We start from the raw sequence: 22,337 nt of genomic DNA, 5'->3' as shown, positions 1-22,337 counted from the left end.
GTGTACAATCAATATTTGCTGTTAGAGCATTTGCATGCACAAACCTTTGAAGTAAAACCTTGCCAGAATTTTTTTGTTTTTTAACTCCTCACTATCAGCTCTGTGTCTACGTTGTTTATGCACTGGCAGCTAACATTTGGAGGAATTTACACTGAGCGGCAACGCAAGATAGAGTTAACTTATTATAAGCAATTTACTGACAGTAAACAAATTGTATATAACTAAAACATGAATCATGTTACAAAAAAGGCTTAGGCTTTTGTTTTGATGATAAAGAGGTTTTATTTCTTGCTGTCAGACACCTTACAAGGGTTAACTTAACCATGCTGTTTAAATGGAAAAATTATGAATACTGTTACACTGAACCACCAAGGGGATAAGAGCTTGTATTTCCTCATGTTTATTTGCTCCGTTCCAGATATTTGTTTAAATAATAAGCAATATTTGACTTTGGAATTGCATTAAATATGAATTAATTTCACTTTGATTTTCTTGTATTAGATCTGTAGTAACAGTTGTCTGTGTTGTTTTGCATGTATTTCATCCTTTTAGGTACACACATCCGTGGTCTTGAAACCACTGCTACTTATGACCCTTCCACCCAAGAGTTTGTTTTGAACAGTCCAACAATCTCCTCTATTAAATGGTGGCCAGGTGGATGTGAGTAAGCTATGTTAAAATCACATCATTTTATGTTAAATATTAGATTGCACTGTGTACAACTGATTATATTATTTAAAATTTTTTATAATTATTAATTTTTTCTCTGTATTTGCCTTTGTAGTGGGTAAAACCTCAAATCATGCTATAGTCCTGGCTCAGCTGTACACGCAGGGCAAGTGTCATGGCCTACATGCCTTTATCACTCCCATTCGCTGTATGAAGACACACATGCCACTGCCAGGTACAGAATCTTGAGTAATCTAGATATAGTTGTGTGATTTTATATATGTGGAGATATAGAATAGAGGATGTGAGGTTTTGCTTGTTCCCATTCGTGAATAAATGCCTCCTGTAGCAAATCCATGCATTTTTGTAAGAAAAATATCCATATTACAAACGTAATAAACACTTTTCTCTGACTTCCGGTATCTGTAGTACGCAGAAGTCGTTTCGGCTTCACATTTTCAAAAAAACAAAAAAAAACAAATCCTCTAAGGACCTATCACTCCACTAAATTTGCTAAACTTTGTGAACTGGAAAGAACACACCCTTAGCTCTTTCTAGTCAAATATCTATATATAAACGTGACAGTACCGCATGGCAAACAGTAACTGACAGTCTAAAACAGCATATACCCGCCAAAAATTGAAAATAACTTTTTTTCTTTTTGTAGTAATAGACTTTATAATAATTGAATAATAATAATAATAATAATAATAATAATTATTATTATTAATATTCAAGTCATTCTGCCCTGGCAATGTTTATAAATGTATATACAGTGTTTTTTTTTTTTGTTTTTTTTTGACATCTCTACATTTAGACAATCAGATGTTTCATCATTTGTTTAGTAATCTTATTTGTGTGTTGCTTGTGTACAGAATGTAGTCTTCAATAGTTAAGCCACTATTTTCAAATATGTTGTGTTTGAACAGGTGTGGTGGTCGGTGATATTGGCCCCAAATTTGGTTTTGATGAGGTGGATAATGGCTACTTGAAACTGGAAAATGTCAGGATTCCACGTGAGAATATGCTGATGAAGTATGCCAAGGTCAGCAGATCCTGCTCACATGTTTAGAGTTTATTAACAAAATCAAGGAAGATCTCTAATTTTAAATAGTTTATAATTATGTTTGCTCATTTATGTTTGTTGCAGTTAGGGTTTTTACTGAAGCCTCATAATTATTGTATTGTTTGATTGTGTGTGTGTGTGTGTGTGTGTTAGGGATGTGCGGTATACCGATACTGGAAAAATACCGGTGTATATATTATATTTCAAATGGTACGATATCATAATTTTGCTCAATTCGGTATTTCATACGCTGCTGTTGCGAAGTGCACTTGTAGGCGCCAGTGCTTCCCAAATTGCTGCGCAACTGTTAAATGTAACAACAGAACAACATGATGGATTAAACAGATGAAACTCTATCAACACACCTGAAATTAATAAGAGAACAGTAGAAGTGAAATATGGCATTACTTTGCATACAAAACGGATGATAAAGGTGAACAAACTGTGCTTACTGCACCTGTATGCAAGCATTGCTATAAATCATGTGTTGCCACAGGAGGAAAAACATCAAATCTTGATAAGCATTTGTCGATTAAGAGATCGACAGGTGAGTACATCATTTATAAGTTCAGATTTAATTTGAACTTTATTCACAACTGATCAATGCACATACATAAGATGTGATACAGTAACAATGAAAGCTCAAACGTGCGTGTGTGTGACACGCTAGAACCAGTGACGTTTTGGTCACGTAAAACATGCACTTGCATTTCATACAGTCGAATAATAATCGAACTTTACAATAAAGCAACATTTGTTGCATTAATTGCATTACTTCAGTTGTATTTTTTTTTTTTTATTAACTCAGTCAGAATGTAACCTATGTTCCCGGTAAGTTTTTTGTGACATTTTGTTTGCACTATGTGTTTGCAATGAAAAGATAAGAAGATCTGAATATATTTTCATTGTACGACTTAAGTTATATATACATTTTTTTCCTCCAACATTTGATACAAAGGTATTAAAGGGGTCATATGATGCTTTTATTAAAGATCATTATTTTGTGTATTTGGTGTAACAGAATATGTTGACATGTGTTTTTTGAACATTAAAACATTATTTTTCAAATACTGTACATTATTGTAGGTCCTCTATGCCCCACCTCTCTCAAATGCGTTGTTTTCTACAAAGTCCCTCCTTCCGACAAGCGCAGTCTGCTCTGTTTGGCCAACTGGCACAGTGCATTGTGATTGGCCGAACACACACACACACACACACACAGGACGCGACGTAAAACTCCGCATTTGAACAGTCAATAGCAAATACTTTAAACTAATAACAAAACATACTTACAGTAGCTGATTCAGAAGCGCCAGATTGTCATAGCAAAGTCAGATTTACCTCCTCTCCTAGTTTCACGAAACGGTTGTCCATAAAAGAATGCTGTTCTGTTGTAAGTAATCTTAATGATTCCTAATTACATCTACTTTCTGAAGGCCAAATAAAGCGCTTTTGCTTTGGCCTAGAAACGCATGTCTCCCTGACATGGCTGCATCAACACTACTGTGGTTACTGAAACCACGCCTTCTTTCTTTGCGTGAACATTTGGGGCGGCGTTACGCAAATATTTCCACATCGTGACGTAGACATGTGGGGGCCTGTTTGAATGAGCCGGCCCGTTTTAGGGGGGCGTGGCAGAGTCTTAACTTTGATAAAGAATATCTCTTTGGATTTGAGACTTTAGTCTTTGCAACTTCAGGGATCTTATCTATGCACAATCAACTTGTAACACTCCAAAGAGAAAGGAAAACTTGAAATCGCATCATATGACCCCTTTAAGATAAGAATCAGTTCTTATTATTTTTTTAATAAAATTGTTTTCAATTCACTTATCTTTTGAGGCTGGTTATTTGTCACCTATGGTATCGATTTAGTATCGATACCGAGGTATTACGTTCTGGTATCGTACCAAAGCCAAAATTATGGTATTGAGCCATCGCTAGTGTGTGTGTGTGTGTGTGTGTGTGTTTGGGAATGTACTGTTGAACTTTTTTGTATTGATTATAATGTATAGTTGAAAAGGTGGCAGATGAATTTCCTTGTTGACAGGAATTAATGAAGCTTTCTAACCTAACCTGTATTAACTGTGTTCCAAAATGCAAGAGACAAAATCTATTTTAATCCTGGAAATAAACAGAAAAGCAACATGTTGTGACATAAAAATAACTAATATAAATATAGCTGCAAGCAGCGATTACATTACAGTGATTACATTAAGACATATTATTTAGCAAGCCTTTAACCACCTAAATCAATGATTAAAAAAACATTTTTGGCAAATCCATGTAATTTACCATAGAAATATAATTTTTTAACATTTATGACTGTTATAGCACCAGCTGTGGTCCGATCTCAGTTTTGAGTTTTCCTTTAGGCTTGATAGGATTTTGGGTAGATTTGGACAGGCCCCTTTTCTAAAAGACCCCGTTATAGCTTCCCAAAAGGTAAATTTCAACATCTTTTTGATAATTATTGACCTAGAAAGTCCAGAGAATTGTACTGCAGTGTTTTTTCCAGATTGAGCGAAAAACCTAGGACTAGTTCGCAAAAGTATTTAAAAAATTTTTTTTTTCTTTTTTACATCTTCTCAATCATTTAACAAACGATTTGATTGACAGCTGTAGTTCTAGAGGCAAAGTTGTCCGGAATGAGGAGTTCTATCATACGATATGAATATCGTGCATTTGTGCAAAAAAAATATGCAACGTACAATCGTTTATGCCCTTGAAAAATGCGATATCACCCCCCAGTGGCCAATTTCTTTCAAATTTCTCACAGACCTTTGGGGCTGTGAGTCAATCAGGCCCACTGATTTTCGTTCCAATTGGCATCTGTTAACCTTGTCTGATAGGTGCTGAAATCTTCATCATCGGCCAATGGCGGCTGATATCTCATTCTGTTCACTAGTTATAGGCATTTTACTAAAAGTGGCCCTGCCCCTTTCAAACGTTTTGGCGTCCCTTTGCGATGGCGATTCGAAAGTTCAACTTTTTTTGATAACTATTGATATTCACTCTCCAGAGAATCTTTCTGCACTGGTTTGGTTCCGATTGGGCGAAAAACCTAGAACTAGTTCACAATAGTGGGTTTTTCAGAATCGGAATCAGAATCAGAATTAGCTTTATTCGCCAGGTGTGCGCAAACACACGAGGAATTTGTTGTGGTTTTAAGGTGCTCCTGGTACATACATACATACATACATACATACATACATACATACATAAATACACATGTGACATGAGAACAGAAAAAAACATTTAAATAGTAAGACTTAACAATGGATAATAATCCTAATAATAATAATAAGTATGAATCTGGAACAGTAGATTTATGTACAGATTTGTGCATTATTTACTCTATATACAGCTGTATAGATAAACATATGTATGTGTATTTACATAATACTTGAGAGGGAGGCAATAATTAAAGATGGAGAATGAATTACAGAATGAATTACAGAACACAGGTAATGATCCACGTGTTAGCTATTTAAGCTGGAGATGGCATGGGGGAAAAAACTGTTTTTATGCCTAGATGTTCTAGTGCACAGAGATCTGTAGCGTCTGCCTGAAGGGAGAAGTGCAAACAAGTTGTGTCCAGGGTGAGAGGGGTCTTTGATGATGTTACCTGCCCGTTTCTTCACTCTGGAGTTGTACAAGTCCTGAAGGCTGGGCAGGTGCACACCAATGATCTTTTCTGCTGTCCTAACAGTCCGTTGAAGTCTTCTTAAATCTGATTTGCTGGCTGACCCAAAAAATTTTTCATTTTCATGAAATGAATTTTTCATTTTTCATTTTCAAATTTTTCAAAAAATGCGAAATGCCCAAAACATTGTGTGCATTTTGTCTGGCATGAGCGAAGGATTCAAACAACATAAGACACTTGAGCCTGAGACTGACGGTTTAGAAGTTGTGAGTGATTTTGTACTTTTGATCACTGTAACGCCCCGTCAGGCCGATTGTTGCGAGCCATGGTCACGTTGTATGTGGTGTGAGTACTACCATCTCTCCAAGTTTCAAGTCTCTACAATTTATGTTTTGGTCTGCACAATCAGTTTTACATGGAGATCGCTGATCCTTGGCCATTCTAACAATTACAATAGGGTTTCAGCGCAACACGCTTGAATCCCTAAAAATTATATGAATACAGACTTTACATAATGTTTAGATCACTAAACAAATGAATGCAAATTTGTGATATTATTCATTTTAACTATTTTAACAAATGAATAAGTCTGAATTCTCTTGTTTTCACTGGAAAATTCAAAGATCATGCTGAGATAAGCTGGATCAGTACTTTGTGTACATGGTGTTTATGTACACAGGTACTCAGGTGCATGCTATTATTAAAACTTTGTGGTGTATGTGCTTGTGTAGGTTGAGCCGGATGGTACTTATGTGAAGCCTCCTAGCGATAAGCTCACATATGGCACCATGGTGTTTATTCGTTCCATGATAGTGGGGGAGTCAGCACGAGCTCTCTCCAAGTCCTGCACCATTGCCATTCGTTACAGTGCAGTCCGACACCAGTCTGAACTACGGCGAGGGTGGGTCTCTGTCACACTCTCACTCAAACACATACACATAGAATGTTGGGTTTTTCTTTGAAACTTTTGCTCAGATAGATATAAATAGATATAGATATATATGTATGTGTATATATACACACACACACACACACACACACACAGTTAGGTCCATATATATATTTGGAAACTGACAAAATGTTCACAATTTTGGCTCTGTATGCAACCAGAATAGAAGTAAAATTAAATGATCAAGATGAAATTGAAGTCAGACTTTAAGCTTTAATTCAAATTTAATTTTTAATATAACACAAAATGCTTAGGAATTACAACCATTTTATACACAACCCTCCTGTTTTTCATGCCATCTCTCCGATGGATTTTTTTAATTTGAAGCCAAACAATTGTCTGTTTCACTTGCATGGAGAGCTCCTTTGACTGCATGATGTGGGTTCAGAGCAACGACTTCCAAATGCAAATGGCCCACTTTGAATCATCTCCAGAACTTTTACATGCTTAATTAAGTAGAAATAATGAAGGAATAGCCCACGCCTGTTCGTGAAACAGCTTTTGAGTCAATTGTCCAATTACTTATGGTCCCTTGAAAAAGGGGGGAGGTTCATATTAAAGAGCTGTAATTCCTTAACTGTCTTTCGAATTATGATGGGAGTACTCTCAAATTAAAGATCAGAGTGTGCACTTTAAGCCCATATTCATTATATAACTGTAACATAAATATGTTTTGGTCAGCAGCTAAAATAATAAAAAATGTGCCTGTGTTCAAATATATATGGACCTAACTGTATATATTTTAGGTGATTTAAATAACTTTTCTTTTTTTTTTCTTTTAGAGAGCCAGAACCACAGATCCTAGACTATCAGACCCAGCAGTATAAACTCTTTCCTTTGCTGGCCACTGCCTATGCCTTCCACTTTGTGGGGCAATACATGAGTAAAACATACCATCGTATTTCAGGAGACATTAATCAGGGTGACTTCAGTGAACTGCCAGAGGTATGCATAAATATGTTCTTAAAAAGTTATATTTTATAGATGTTCATGAGTTTCATGTGCTTGCATATGCCTGTTTTTAGCTCAATTTCAGTGTCTTGATTTATCTGCTTTTTTTATTTCTCCATTCTATTCTTTCTATAGCTGCATGCTCTATCTGCAGGTCTGAAAGCTTTTACCACCTGGGTGGCAAATGCAGGAATTGAGGTTTGTCGCATGTCATGTGGTGGTCATGGTTACTCCCGCTGCAGCAGTTTGCCTGACATCTATGTCACCTTTACACCGACCTGCACTTATGAGGGAGAGAATACTGTTATGATGCTGCAGACAGCTAGGTAAAAAAAAAAAAACTTATTTACCTTTTAAGGGATAGTCCACACACACAAATTAAAATTACCCTGTGATTTATTCACCCTCAAGCCATTATAGGTGTATATGACTTTGTTCTTTCAGAGGAATCCAGTCGGAGTTATATTTAAAAACATCCTGGCTCTTCCAATCTTTATAATGGCAGGGAGTGGGTGTTATTTTTCAATAGTCCAAAATAGTCCAATAAAGCTCATCCATCCATAATAAAAAAGTGCCTCACACGGCTCCAGGGGGTGAATAAAGGCCTCTTGTAGTGAATTGATGCATTTTTGTAAGAATAATATCTATATTTAACATTTTAATAAACCGTAATCTCTAGCTTCCACTAACTCTCATATGCGCATTCACAATAGAATGCCGTTTTGGGTGGATGACAAGGACGTAGGCGTAGTGTCAGCACTGGTGAGAAGTTACAAATGTGGAAGCGCAGAGGAGAGAGCATAACAAAACACTGGTTACGAATTAGATGTACAAAATGAGGAATTGTAAAGAAAAATGTCAGAGGATTTTGATAAAAGCCAATAGGTGACTGGTTTTCCTTTGCTAAAGTAAGGAAACTTTGATTCCTTTGCTCCTGTAAACAAATGTCCTGTGTCATCTGCTGGACGCACCTCTCTCATGAACGTGTGTACTAAAGTTAGTGGAAGCTAGAGGGTGAGTAAATTATTGGGTAATTTTCATTTTTGGGTGAACTATCCCTTTAACTATTTTATACATCAGCTGTATTTGGATGGAATTTTCAAAAAAAAAAAATTGAGTTGCAATGAATAAAATGGATGTCTGTGACTTCATACAGCGATTTGGGATCAATTTTTTATTTCATAATTAAAAAATAATAATTTCACAATTAAAAATAACATCTGAAGCTGGCATGGCATTTAGAAACCAACAGACTTAATTGTCTGTTGTGTGGATGTTTAATGCGTAAACAAACCTGCTTGACCATAACAACCTGGGATTATCAGAGATAGATAAAACATATTTTTACATGTTAACATCCGTTAACTGATGTCTTTTTATTTAAAATTTGATTATTATTATTATTATTATTATATTAACTGGTTCGGGCTATATTTTTATATTTATTGTTGTATATGCTTATTTCAATTAGTGTATCATGTCATCTAATTAATGTTCTGTATAATTATGCTAGTATTATTAATATGCTACCATATATTTTGCACATACTATAAATGCTTGACAATTATGCCAATAAAGTTTTGACTTTATGATTGTATTTACACCCATGTGTGATGATAAATGAGTGTTATGTTTACATTTACAAATGAAACTACGCAAATTATTAATTCCTCAACGAAACGCTGTAGTATTTATAATTATAGTCTATTAATTAGCCAAAATAAAATAAAATGTTAAATTCAACCTATAAACTGCACTTCCAGTAAAAAATTATTTGATTTTATGTGCTTTATGTAACATTTATTCATGATAAACTTCATTCGAATGCTGACTACATCGCGTGCAATACAGTCCGGTAGCCTAGGACTATAGTTAATTAAATTATTTAATAATGTAATAATTTCTATAATTATTAATATAATAATTTCTTAATTTAAAATAAAATATGAATAAATCCATCTCTGATAATCCCAAGTTGCTATGGTCATGCAGGTTTGTTTATGCATTAAACTCATGGCCACAAGAAAAATATGTAATTTCCTTAACATAAGAATTCATGGCCATAAGAAATGGATGTTGTTTCCCTCAATATAGGATGTCAAGGTGATGACTTCACATCTCGTGGCCACGACACATAAGAATGTCATTACCTCAACAAAATGATCTTGTGGGCACACAATGGCAATGCCGTTAGTTTATCCGAGGATATGTCACGAACTGCCAAGCATTAGGCCTTCATACATTTAATTAAAAACGAATGGCAGGTAATTTACAGCTTGTTGTGTGTTTTAAAACCAGTAAAAATTGTAGAACACGGATTCATATCGAGTCTTGAAAGGAGAAAACAGAATAAAACTATATACATAAAAAGGAGTATATAGGATTATGCATTAAATATATTTCACTTAAATCATTAACCGATTAACAAAACAAAAGAAAAAAATTTACTGAGATTTGGTTCATTGTAACACGTCTATGGAAGCAGAATAATGACAATAGTTTTTGAAACATAAGGCGTGTTGAATTCCACAAATCGAAAAAAAGATGCATTGCAATTATGAGTGCTTGCATTTTAATGCCTTGTTTTTCCAGGGCTTGCATTTTTAGGTTCTGAAATTTAACATAGCTGTTTATTTAAACAACTACTGTGAATATTTAAATTCAAAATATTTCTCACACATTTTCATAATTAAAAATTAAATAATTAATATTCACGTTCCAGAATTCACTTCCAAAATATTCAATCTTTTTAAAAATACAATGTTCGACAGGCGAATTTCGGTCAGTTTATTTTGTTATTTCACTTTCCAAATTCGCTACCACAAATTCAGTGGTTAAAATTCGGTAGAAAATCCAGCTTTGCACATCCGGGAACCGCAGGAATAGCACTAGAGCACCGATGCATGATTTCCAGCTGATGTCAGCCACTCACCAGCAGGTGGCTCAAGCGGCTGTTGATGAAGGCCATATGTGGATCAAAAACTGATTTGCAGAAATGGAACAAGCGCTAAGTAGAAGTTTTGATTATTGGGGCCAGTATAAACATGTGGAAACGCTGATTGTGTGTATGTTTAATTCAACATCTTCACTGTTTCCCGTAGCCTACATGTAAGCAGCTTTCTCTACCACAAAGGAGATTATAATGCTCTTTTACCCAACGCTGAAGTACAGAACTAACATTACATCTGAGGAAGACACGTATTGCTTTAGGTTGCTTAGTTTCTGTAACTTTGTATCATGGCTTGTGTGATGCTGTGCTGTAATACTGGGGTTCCCCTCATACGCCACACTCCAGGATTCTTCAACCATGCGTAACGCGCCTCACTGAACTAATACAGTGATATAAGATCTCAGAATACACTTTATTGATGATTATGCAAACTATAAACAGGCAAGCAAATGAGGTCAGAAGAACGCAACGCGCTGCATTTTCGTTGCGTTCCCTTACCACTGATCTATAGAGTTGACAGTCCTACAAAGATATCAATACCACGATTAGTTTTAACAGCAAGCAACCACTTTATTTTCGACATAAAAAAAGGAGTTCAAAACCGCCTAGGTGTATTGTTGCTGCAAATGTAAACCGGAGAAAACATTGACGCGCTATCGCACCCAAGGGGCCGTCTGACAATTCCACTGACTGGGTTAAAACGTCCAATGTATTTAAATTAAAATGACTTTTAACATTTAAAATAACACGCAGTCAAATTGTAAAGCTTGTATTGCTCATAGTTATTTACTACAGATGAGATTTTGCCAATACCTCCCTTTATATATACAGTGCCCTCCAAAAGTATTGGAACAGTGCAGACAAAATTGTTCTGTTGGCTGTGGAGTCAAGACATTTGCAAATATGATGAAAAGATGAATATGAGACAAAACTACAGAATGTCACATTTTATTATTGGGTGATTCAACACATAGATGTTTTACCAGCTAAGAAGTTCAGCATTTTTAGAATTTCATCCCTGTTCATCTGATGTGAGCATAAGTATTGGAACAGCTGCCTCACAGGTCTTTCTAAGTGATCAGCTGTGTCCTGTTGCATTAATTCTTCAGAAATTAAATGCAGGGAATGTCGCATCAGTTATATCCATTACTTCTGCATTCTGAATCTTGCATTCGATGATGACACACACAAACCAGGATGAAGATGAGGGAGCTGACTTTGAGAGAAAAGCAAGCAATTTGGATGCTAAAAGAAAAGAGGAAGTCAATTAGAGCTTTAGCAAAAACAAAGGGCATGGAGAAATCAAGAGTTTGGAAACCATCAACGACACCAGCAACCAACAACTACCTGATCGGCGGAAAAAACAACAGTAATTGATGACAGACAAATCATAAAAGCTGTGAAAATGAACCCTAAAAGACATGGCTGTAAAATCACCAACAACTTCCAGAAAGCTGGGGTGATGCTCTGTCAATCTACTGTCCTCAGGAGACTTTGACACAGAATTACAGATGCTGCACAGCAAGATACAAACCTCTGACCAGCTCCAAAAATAGAAAGGCAAGATTAGAGTTTGCAAAAAAGCACAAAGGTGAGCCAGAAGAGTTTTGGAACTGTGTTTATGGACCTTTATCGATGTGATGGGAAAGCAAAAATGTGGAGAAAAAAGGGAACTGCAATGATCCAAGCATACAGCCTCATCTGTAAAGCATGGTGGAGGTGGTGTCATGGCATGGGCATGCATGGCTGCCTCTGGAACAGGCCCTCTCAACTTTACTGATGACTTAATGTATGATGACAGTAGCAGAATGAATTTGGAAGGGTACAAAACCATCTTGCCTACCAATATTCAAGAAAATGCCACCAAATTCATTGGGAAGTGCTTCATATTGCGTCAGGACAATGACCCAAAACACCCCGCCTGTTCAGTCAAGGAATTTATAAGGGCAAAGAAACGGAAAGTCTTAGATTGCCAAAGTCAATCTCCAGATTTAAATCTGATTGAACACGAATTTCACCAGCTGAAGAGGAGAGTAAAGGCAGAAACTCCCCAAAACAAGCAACAATTGGCTGCATTAAAGGCTGGGAAAAGTATTTCAAAGGATGAGACCAAGAGTCTGGTGATGTCTATGGGTCACAGACTCACTGCTGTGATAGTGCGCAAGGGATCTGCAACTAAATAATAGCTTTTAATCTTTTATATCTGCATTATGTTCAACTGTCCCAATACTTATGCTCACATCAATGAGTGGGATGAACTCTAAAAGTGCTGTCCTTTTTATTTGGTAAAACATGTATGTGTTGAAACGGCTAATAATAAAATGTGACATTCTGTAGTTTTGTCTCATATTCATCTTTTCATCATATTTGCAAATGTCTTAACTCTGGATTTTATGTTCATCACTGAATCATGGATTAAGGATGGCAATCTTACCCTTTTTTCTGAACTGGTCCCGGTTGACTGTACATTTTTTAATACCCCGCGCCAAAATGGACGAGGGGGTGGGCTTGTGACTGTAATGAAAAACTCTCATCGTGCGCAGTGTCGCACCGTCCCTGTGGATATTTACACCAGCTTTGAAGCCCAACTTCTCCATCTCGACTGGAACGGTCCTGTCTGCTCAGGGGTGATCTACCGTCCTCCACATTCAGTTAAGGACTTTCTACAGCAATTCACTGACTTAATTGGTAACATTGTAATTAAATTTGATCGTTTTTTATTGGTGGGCGATTTTAATATTCATGTTTGCTGTCAGTCAAACCCTCTGTCAAGGGAAATTCTTAATATAACTGATGCTTTTAACCTGATACAGTGGGTTAAAGATCCCACTCATATCCATGGTCATACTCTGGACCTTGTTCTTTCTTACGGGGTCGATATTTCTGATATTACAGTTTCTGACTATATGCTCTCTGATCATAAGCCTATTTTATTTTCAATGTCTCTTCCTAGTCTTCCTCATGAAAATTTTAGTCAGTGTTTTACGAAGTCCTGCTCTCATCTACTCCTGGACTCTCCGTTAGCGGACCTGGATGCGGACGAACATCTGAGTCTGTTAAATAGCGCCTGGCTTGATGTATTGAATGAGACTGTTCCTCTAAAGCCTCTTAAGCACAAACCTAAATATGAACTGTGGCATACTGCTGAGACTCGGCTGCAAAGGCAAGCTTGTAGAAAGGCCGAGCGTAAGTGGAAGAAGGACAGTCTACACATCTCACTACAGTTGTTCAAAGACAGTTTATTGGCTTATCAGAGAGCTGCCAAATCGGCTAAGGCAAACTATTTTTCAAATTTAATACTACATAATCAGTCTAAACCTAAAGTCTTGTTTTCTGTTATTAATTCTGTTGTTAATCCCCCGGTTAATACTATGTCTGTTGCCTCTGTTGCTCTTTGTGAAAGCTTCTCGAGGATTTTTAAGGATAAAGTAGTTAAACTAGGACTGGTAACTCATACTCCTCCTATTGAGCTGCCTCTCGCCCCGCAGTTGTTTGCATCTTGGGACGTTTTTGAACCTGTCTCCCTTCAGTCACTCAATGACACTATTGCCAAGTTGAAACCTTCCGTTTCTTCTTATGATGTTATCCACCCTAGGTTTTTAAAGCAAATTGTTCATTCGGTTGGACTGGGTCTAGTGTCCTTTTTAAATAAGTGTCTTTCAACTGGGGTGGTTCCTGCTTATCTGAAAGTGGCTACGGTCACACCTCTCCCCAAGAAGCCTTCGCTCGACCTGTCAATTTTAAAAAATGATCGCCCTATATCTGTTTTACCATTTATCTCCAAGGTTTTGGAAAAGATTGTGTTTTTCCAACTTCAATCTTACCTTGCTGTAAATAATTTGTTTGAGCACTTTCAATCTGGTTTTAAGGCTGCCCACAGTACCGAATCTGCCCTTCTGAGAGTGTTAAATGACGTCTTTTTAGCCACTGATACGGGTGACTCTGTGGTCCTTGTTCTCCTAGATTTATCAGCTGCTTTCGACACTATTAACCATTCTGCAGCTAAAGATCACTCATTCCCTTCCGGGTCGGGAACGCTGTGCGCGTTTGGCTGCCGCTCTGTACCTGGACTGCTTTTTCTGTATGTTTTCACCCCTCTGCTGGACTATTTTTGTTTCGTCTACTCCACCTTTTATTGTTGGCGCTTTTGGACCTGTCTTTGGACTTGACAAGTGATACTAATGAACTTTGGTACTTTTAAGTTCTGCCACCGGGCCGCTGCGAGCTCTCTGCCCTGTTACGTCTTCCACGGCGTCTGGTTCATCGGCTTGCAGCGAGTTGCCGCTCGCTCTGTCAGTTGTGCTGTATACTACTGCTCGCTATTTGGGTATGCTGCTTCCCATTTAGTTTGCAGTTTCTGTGATGTGACGTTCGGGCTTGGCTAACGTGGCTTTCACTCTGGTTGGCAATACCTGTTAGTACCATAATGCCTCGGGCAATAGCTTTCCTTTTTTGCTTTGTCTCTTTCCTTTTGCCTGTAATGGAGTTTGAATATACATCGTCTCAGTTAAGAACTCTGAACTGTCGCTCGCGCCTCGACCCGGCGATGAATGACTACTGTCCGGCGGCTAGGGATTCTCCGACGTCCTTGATATTTACATCGCTCCCCACGTATCTTCATGCATAGCTCTCGCTCTAAGCCTGATGCTCTTCCATGCATCTGGTCTGACCGTCGGAACTCATCCAAACCAAGTGCATCCCCTACTAACAGCTCATTACATCGCTCTCTGATTCATCTCACTGGTAATAACGGTCAACTAACATCGTCGTCAAATTCATCTGCCTCGTACTGTCACGCTGCTCTTTTGAACTGTCGGTCCATCTCAGATAAAGCCCCTTACCTCAACGAACTCATAACTGACAATACGCTTGACTTTTTGTTTCTCACGGGAACTTGGCAAGTTCCTGATGATTTCCTGCAGTTAAACTTACTCACGCCATATGGATATAAGCAGTTGTCCAGGCCAAGACTGCATGGTAAAGGGGGTGGTCTCGCTGTCATCTACAGTGATAATATCCGTATCACACAACTCGACTTCCACGACACCGATACATTTGAATATATGGTTCTGAAGGCTGACTCTCTTAGTATCATCCTACTCTATCGTCCTCCTAAAGCATTTTCTAACTTTTTTTCCCAACTTAGTGAACTGTTAACCCTTGCCTGCTCCATGTCTTCTCCTGTTCTCCTGCTTGGTGACTTTAATATACATGTTGATGTTGTTTGCTCTAACACCACTCAACTACTGTCTGTTTTTGACTGCTTTAATTTGTCTCAGCATGTTAATTTTCCTACTCATTCTCATTGTCATATCCTTGATTTGATCTGTACCTCAGGGGTTGGTATTTGTTCCATCTCTTCCTCTGATACTGGTATCTCTGATCATAAACTCATAGATTTTCACTTTAGTTTGCCTATACATGATAAATCTGTAAAGACTGTTATATCCTACCGTAATTGTAATAATGTTGACGTCACATCATTTTGTTCCTCTATTGCTTCCTCTAATCTTTCTGATGTTTTTGATTTATCTTCTCCTTCACTGATTCTTTCAAATTTTAACTCCATATTATCTGATAATTTGTCTGTACATGCTCCTGTTAAGACTAGAACTGTTCCTTCTACTCATACTTCTCCCTGGTTTACCCCCGACCTTCACATCCTCAAGAGCTCTGGTCGACGGCTTGAGCGTCTCTATAGGAAAACTGGCCTCACTGTTCATCACCAAGCCTTTCTTGAAAATTACAAATCTGCCTTACACTTAGCGCGCTCTAGTTTTGTTTCTGCCGTGATTAATAAAGCTAGTAACAGGCCAAAAGCACTATTCGACACAGTAAATAAACTTACCAAACCCCCACCTAATGATACTGCAGGTTCAGCTGAATTCTGCTACTCCTTTCTAAATCATCTTCTAGACAAGACGGCTGCCGTCCACCAGGGCTTTTCGAACAGCACTATCAATTTTAACTTTGAGCCTAATCTCTCTGGTCATTCCCTATCCTGCTTTTCTCTTACTAATTCATCCTCTGTCTCTGAGTTTATTTCAAAATCCAACTCCTCTTCCTGTCGACTAGACCCAGCTCCTACTTCTCTCTTAAAACAGTGTCATTCAGTCATTTCTGCACCTATCTCTCATTTCATAAATGCTTCGCTTGTCACTACTACTTTTCCTCAGTCACTTAAAATTGCTGCAGTTACCCCAGTTCTCAAAAAACCCAGTCTCGATCCTTCAGTTTTATCCAATTATCGTCCCATTTCAAACTTGCCATTTATTGCTAAATTACTGGAAAGTACTGTAGCAGCCCAGCTTCGTTCCTTCCTAGTGGCAAATAATTTCTTTGACCCATTTCAGTCAGGCTTCCGTCCACAACATAGTACAGAAACTGCCCTTGTAAAGGTAGTTAATGATTTATTACTCTCTTGCGACACTGGCTCTCTATCTTTACTTCTGTTACTAGACCTCAGTTCTGCCTTTGACACTATCTCTCATGATTTACTCATCTCTCGACTTTCGGCTGTGGGTATGTCAGGTACTGCTCTTTCCTGGTTCTCTTCATATCTATATGACAGACACTTTTACATTTCTGCTCGGGATTTCAGATCCCCTACTGCCCCCCTGAAACAAGGCGTCCCCCAGGGTTCCGTTCTGGGGCCTTTTCTGTTTATTATTTACATTTTACCACTAGGTCAGATGCTACAGCGTCACGGCTTTAGCTATCATTTTTATGCTGATGACATTGAAATCTACACGTCATGCAGGCCTTCCCTATCCACCCAAATCGACAAAATTTCTGTTTGCGTGCAGGATATTAAAATTTGGCTTAACTCTAATTTTCTGAAACTAAATATGGAAAAAACTGAGATCATCATCATTGGTACTCCAGCACTTACCACCAAAGTTCCCGCTGACTTTACTTGTGATATTACTGTCACTTTAATTACTCCATCTAGTATCGTTAGAAATCTCGGTGTTATGTTTGACCCATCTCTTTCATTTCAGTATCATATTAACTCTCTCTCTAAATTGGCATTTTTTCACTTATGACGAATTGTCCAGCTCCGTCCTTTCATTAGTACCAAAGATGCAGAAACTCTCATTCACGCTTTTGTCTCATCTCGTCTCGATTACTGTAATGCCCTTTTCATTGGCTTGCCAGCTACCAATATTGCTAGATTACAGTATATTCAAAACTCAGCCGCTCGTATTCTCACTCGCACTAAGCGTTCAGCCCACATCACCCCTATTTTAGCTGATCTGCACTGGCTACTAGTGGCCTATCGTATGAAGTTTAAAATTATCCTGCTTACTTTTAAAGCTTTGAATGGTGTGGCCCCTTACTATCTTTGCAATCTGCTCCTCCCCTATTCTCCACCACATTCATTGCGGTCCTCTGATTCTCGCCTTCTCACCATCCTCGATATCGCCTCTCTTCCATGGGGGCAGATAGTTCAGTGTTGTTGCCCCTAAATTATGGAACTCTCTACCCAGATCACTCTGTCTTGCGAATAGCCTGTCTGAATTCAAATCGCTGCTCAAAACTCACTTGTTTTCAGAATGTTATCTTTCTTAGTTAACTTCTGTTTATTCTGTTTTATGTTGTAAACTACTCTTTGGATTTCTGATGTTCTTTTCTTTTTGTTTATTGTTTGATGTTTTCCTCCCATTTCTGATGTTTATTGTAAAGTGTCCTTGAGCTCTGGAAAGGCGCTATATAAATAAAACTTATTATTATTATTTTATTCTGTATTAATCAGTAGATTGACATTTTGGGTGGGTTTCTCTGGCACAGTTCTAAAGTGGTTTCAGTAATTTTTAACTGACAGGAAATATGTGGTTAGGCTAGGAGAATTTTTATCTTCCTCTGTGGCCTTCTGCAAGGCTCTATCTTGGCCCCCTCTCTATTTTCATTATATATGCTACCTCTGGGATCTATTTTTAGGAAACACGGGGTATTGTTTCACTTTTATGCTGATGATACTCAAATCTATTTACCTTTTAGAAAAAATGATCCACTGGCCATGACTGCTCTTTCATCCTGTTTAGATTAGGTTAAATCCTGGTTATCTAAATTTTTATCCTTAAATGAGGAGAAAACTGAAGTAATTGTTTTTGGCCCTTCAGAAAATATGAAAGCTTTTAATTTTGACCTGGGATCCCTATTGGCTATTAGGTCCTTGCAGGTACGGAACCTGGGTGTTATTTTAGATGACAAAATTCGACAAACAAATTTCCACTGTAATTGGTTCCAGTTTTCATCAGCTCTGTATACTCGCAAAAATAAAACATTTTCTTACTGATAAGACTTTGGAGATGGCGGTGCATGCTTTTATTATGTCTCGTCTAGATTACTGTAACTCGTTATACTGTGGCATTTCTAAAGCCCAAATTGCCCGTCTTCAATTGGTCCAAAATGCTGCCTCTAGATTTCTTTTAAAAAAGAAAAAAAGGGATCACGCTACTCCCCTTTTAAAGACCCTTCATTGGTTGCCTGTTCCCCATATGTCAATGTTTCTTCTTAAAGAATTAGTTCACTTTCAAATGAAAATTAGCCCAAGTTTTACTCACCTTCAAGCCATCCTAGGTATATATGACTTTCTTCTTTCTGATGAACACAATCAGAAATACTTTAATAAATATCATGATGCATCCGAGCTTTATAATGGCAGTGAACAGTTCACGAGTATGAGCTGAAGAAAGTTCTTCCATCCACACCCATCCATCGTAAACATAGTCCACACGGCTCCGGGGGTTAATAAAGACCTGAAGCGAAGCGATGCATTTGTGTAAAAAAAAAAAATCCATATTTAACAAGTTATGAAGTAAAATATTTAGCTTCCGCCAGACCACCATCTGTATTCAAGTTACGAAGAAAGTGTAAACTGGCGTCACGTCAGTTAAATTATTTCCATAAGTTGAATAGGGAAGGTGTAGGACGTAGCACAAGCATTTTGAACTGGTGGAAGGTGGTCTGGCGGACCACCAGGAAGGTGGTCTGGCGGAAGCTAGATATTTTACTTCATAACTTGTTAAATATGGATTTATTTTTACACAAACGATGCCATGTGGAATACACGTTTATGATGGATGGATGTGGATGGAAGCACTTTCTTCAGCTTCATGACCCCTGTTCACTGCCATTATAAAGCTTGGATGCATCAGGATATTTATTAAAATATCTCCCATTGTGTTTATCAGAAAGACAAAAATCAGATACACCTAGGATGGCTTGAGGGTGAGTAAAGCTTGGCATAATTTTCATTTTAAAGTGAACTAATCCTTTAACATCCTAATAAGACACTAACCCAAAAAAATGAGACGAGGACTTGCAGGTAGATTAAGTTTCTTCTCAATATCAGCTGCAGATGCAGCAACCTGTGGAGGACACACAATACACAAGTCAGAATACATAATATAAATTAGCAAAGTAGAAAGCAAAAACTAAATACTCACATCTGCATGCAACACCAGTCCATCTTCATGTTCCTGAAAATGGGACATTAGAAGCTGGACTGCTTTTTCTGTATGTTTTCACCCTCTGCTGGACTATTTTTGTTTCGTCTACTCCACCTTTTATTGTTGGCGCTTTTGGACCTGTCTTTGGACTTGACAAGTGATACTAATGAACTTTGGTACTTTTAAGTTCTGCCACCGGGCCGCTGCGAGCTCTCTGCCCTGTTACGTCTTCCACGGCGTCTGGTTCATCGGCTTGCAGCGAGTTGCCGCTCGCTCTGTCAGTTGTGCTGTATACTACTGCTCGCTATTTGGGTATGCTGCTTCCCATTTAGTTTGCAGTTTCTGTGATGTGACGTTCGGGCTTGGCTAACGTGGCTTTCACTCTTGTTGGCAATACCTGTTAGTACCATAATGCCTCGGCAATAGCTTTCCTTTTTTGCTTTGTCTCTTTCCTTTTGCCTGTAATGGAGTTTGAATATACATCGTCTCAGTTAAGAACTCTGAACTGTCGCTCGCGCCTCGACCCGGCGATGAATGACTACTGTCCGGCGGCTAGGATTCTCCGGCGTCCTTGATATTTACATCGCTCCCCACGTATCTTCATGCATAGCTCTCGCTCTAAGCCTGATGCTCTTCCATGCATCTGGTCTGACCGTCGGAAATCATCCAAACCAAGTGCATCCCCTACTAACAGCTCATTACATCGCTCTCTGATTCATCTCACTGGTAATAACGGTCAACTAACATCGTCGTCAAATTCATCTGCCTCGTACTGTCACGCTGCTCTTTTGAACTGTCGGTCCATCTCAGATAAAGCCCCTTACCTCAACGAACTCATAACTGACAATACGCTTGACTTTTTGTTTCTCACGGGAACTTGGCAAGTTCCTGATGATTTCCTGCAGTTAAACTTACTCACGCCATATGGATATAAGCAGTTGTCCAGGCCAAGACTGCATGGTAAAGGGGTGGTCTCGCTGTCATCTACAGTGATAATATCCGTATCACACAACTCGACTTCCACGACACCGATACATTTGAATATATGGTTCTGAAGGCTGACTCTCTTAGTATCATCCTACTCTATCGTCCTCCTAAAGCATTTTCTAACTTTTTTTCCCAACTTAGTGAACTGTTAACCCTTGCCTGCTCCATGTCTTCTCCTGTTCTCCTGCTTGGTGACTTTAATATACATGTTGATGTTGTTTGCTCTAACACCACTCAACTACTGTCTGTTTTGACTGCTTTAATTTGTCTCAGCATGTTAATTTTCCTACTCATTCTCATTGTCATATCCTTGATTTGATCTGTACCTCAGGGGTTGGTATTTGTTCCATCTCTTCCTCTGATACTGGTATCTCTGATCATAAACTCATAGATTTTCACTTTAGTTTGCCTATACATGATAAATCTGTAAAGACTGTTATATCCTACCGTAATTGTAATAATGTTGACGTCACATCATTTTGTTCCTCTATTGCTTCCTCTAATCTTTCTGATGTTTTTGATTTATCTTCTCCTTCACTGATTCTTTCAAATTTTAACTCCATATTATCTGATAATTTGTCTGTACATGCTCCTGTTAAGACTAGAACTGTTCCTTCTACTCATACTTCTCCCTGGTTTACCCCCGACCTTCACATCCTCAAGAGCTCTGGTCGACGGCTTGAGCGTCTCTATAGGAAAACTGGCCTCACTGTTCATCACCAAGCCTTTCTTGAAAATTACAAATCTGCCTTACACTTAGCGCTCTAGTTTTGTTTCTGCCATGATTAATAAAGCTAGTAACAGGCCAAAAGCACTATTCGACACAGTAAATAAACTTACCAAACCCCACCTAATGATACTGCAGGTTCAGCTGAATTCTGCTACTCCTTTCTAAATCATCTTCTAGACAAGACGGCTGCCGTCCACCAGGGCTTTTCGAACAGCACTATCAATTTTAACTTTGAGCCTAATCTCTGGTCATTCCCTATCCTGCTTTTCTCTTACTAATTCATCCTCTGTCTCTGAGTTTATTTCAAAATCCAACTCCTCTTCCTGTCGACTAGACCCAGCTCCTACTTCTCTCTTAAAACAGTGTCATTCAGTCATTTCTGCACCTATCTCTCATTTCATAAATGCTTCGCTTGTCACTACTACTTTTCCTCAGTCACTTAAAATTGCTGCAGTTACCCCAGTTCTCAAAAACCCAGTCTCGATCCTTCAGTTTTATCCAATTATCGTCCCATTTCAAACTTGCCATTTATTGCTAAATTACTGGAAAGTACTGTAGCAGCCAACCGTTCCTTCCTAGTGGCAAATAATTTCTTTGACCCATTTCAGTCAGGCTTCCGTCCACAACATAGTACAGAAACTGCCCTTGTAAAGGTAGTTAATGATTTATTACTCTCTTGCGACACTGGCTCTCTATCTTTACTTCTGTTACTAGACCTCAGTTCTGCCTTTGACACTATCTCTCATGATTTACTCATCTCTCGACTTTCGGCTGTGGGTATGTCAGGTACTGCTCTTTCCTGGTTCTCTTCATATCTATATGACAGACACTTTTACATTTCTGCTCGGGATTTCAGATCCCCTACTGCCCCCCTGAAACAAGGCGTCCCCCAGGGTTCCGTTCTGGGGCCTTTTCTGTTTATTATTTACATTTTA

General features: G+C 38.3%; 1 protein-coding gene across 3 annotated transcripts in view; it reads left to right on the top strand.

The window, feature by feature from the left end:
- acox1 (acyl-CoA oxidase 1, palmitoyl) overlaps positions 1-22,337 on the top strand; it is a 59,632-nt gene that overhangs the window by 19,396 nt on the left and 17,899 nt on the right. For all 3 annotated transcript variants that reach the window (XM_058777896.1, XM_058777895.1, XM_058777897.1), the window contains 6 exons: positions 553-660; positions 785-904; positions 1,599-1,714; positions 6,112-6,281; positions 7,112-7,274; positions 7,416-7,606. In XM_058777896.1, coding sequence (XP_058633879.1) covers positions 553-660; positions 785-904; positions 1,599-1,714; positions 6,112-6,281; positions 7,112-7,274; positions 7,416-7,606 — 868 coding nt within the window. The remainder of the gene's footprint in view (positions 1-552; positions 661-784; positions 905-1,598; positions 1,715-6,111; positions 6,282-7,111; positions 7,275-7,415; positions 7,607-22,337) is intronic.

The sequence above is a fragment of the Onychostoma macrolepis genome, chromosome 06, assembly GCF_012432095.1.
Source record: "Onychostoma macrolepis isolate SWU-2019 chromosome 06, ASM1243209v1, whole genome shotgun sequence".
In the NCBI taxonomy this organism is placed as follows: Eukaryota; Metazoa; Chordata; class Actinopteri; order Cypriniformes; family Cyprinidae; genus Onychostoma; species Onychostoma macrolepis.
Note: the sequence above shows the minus strand (reverse complement) of the source record. Positions and strands in the feature narration are given on the sequence as shown.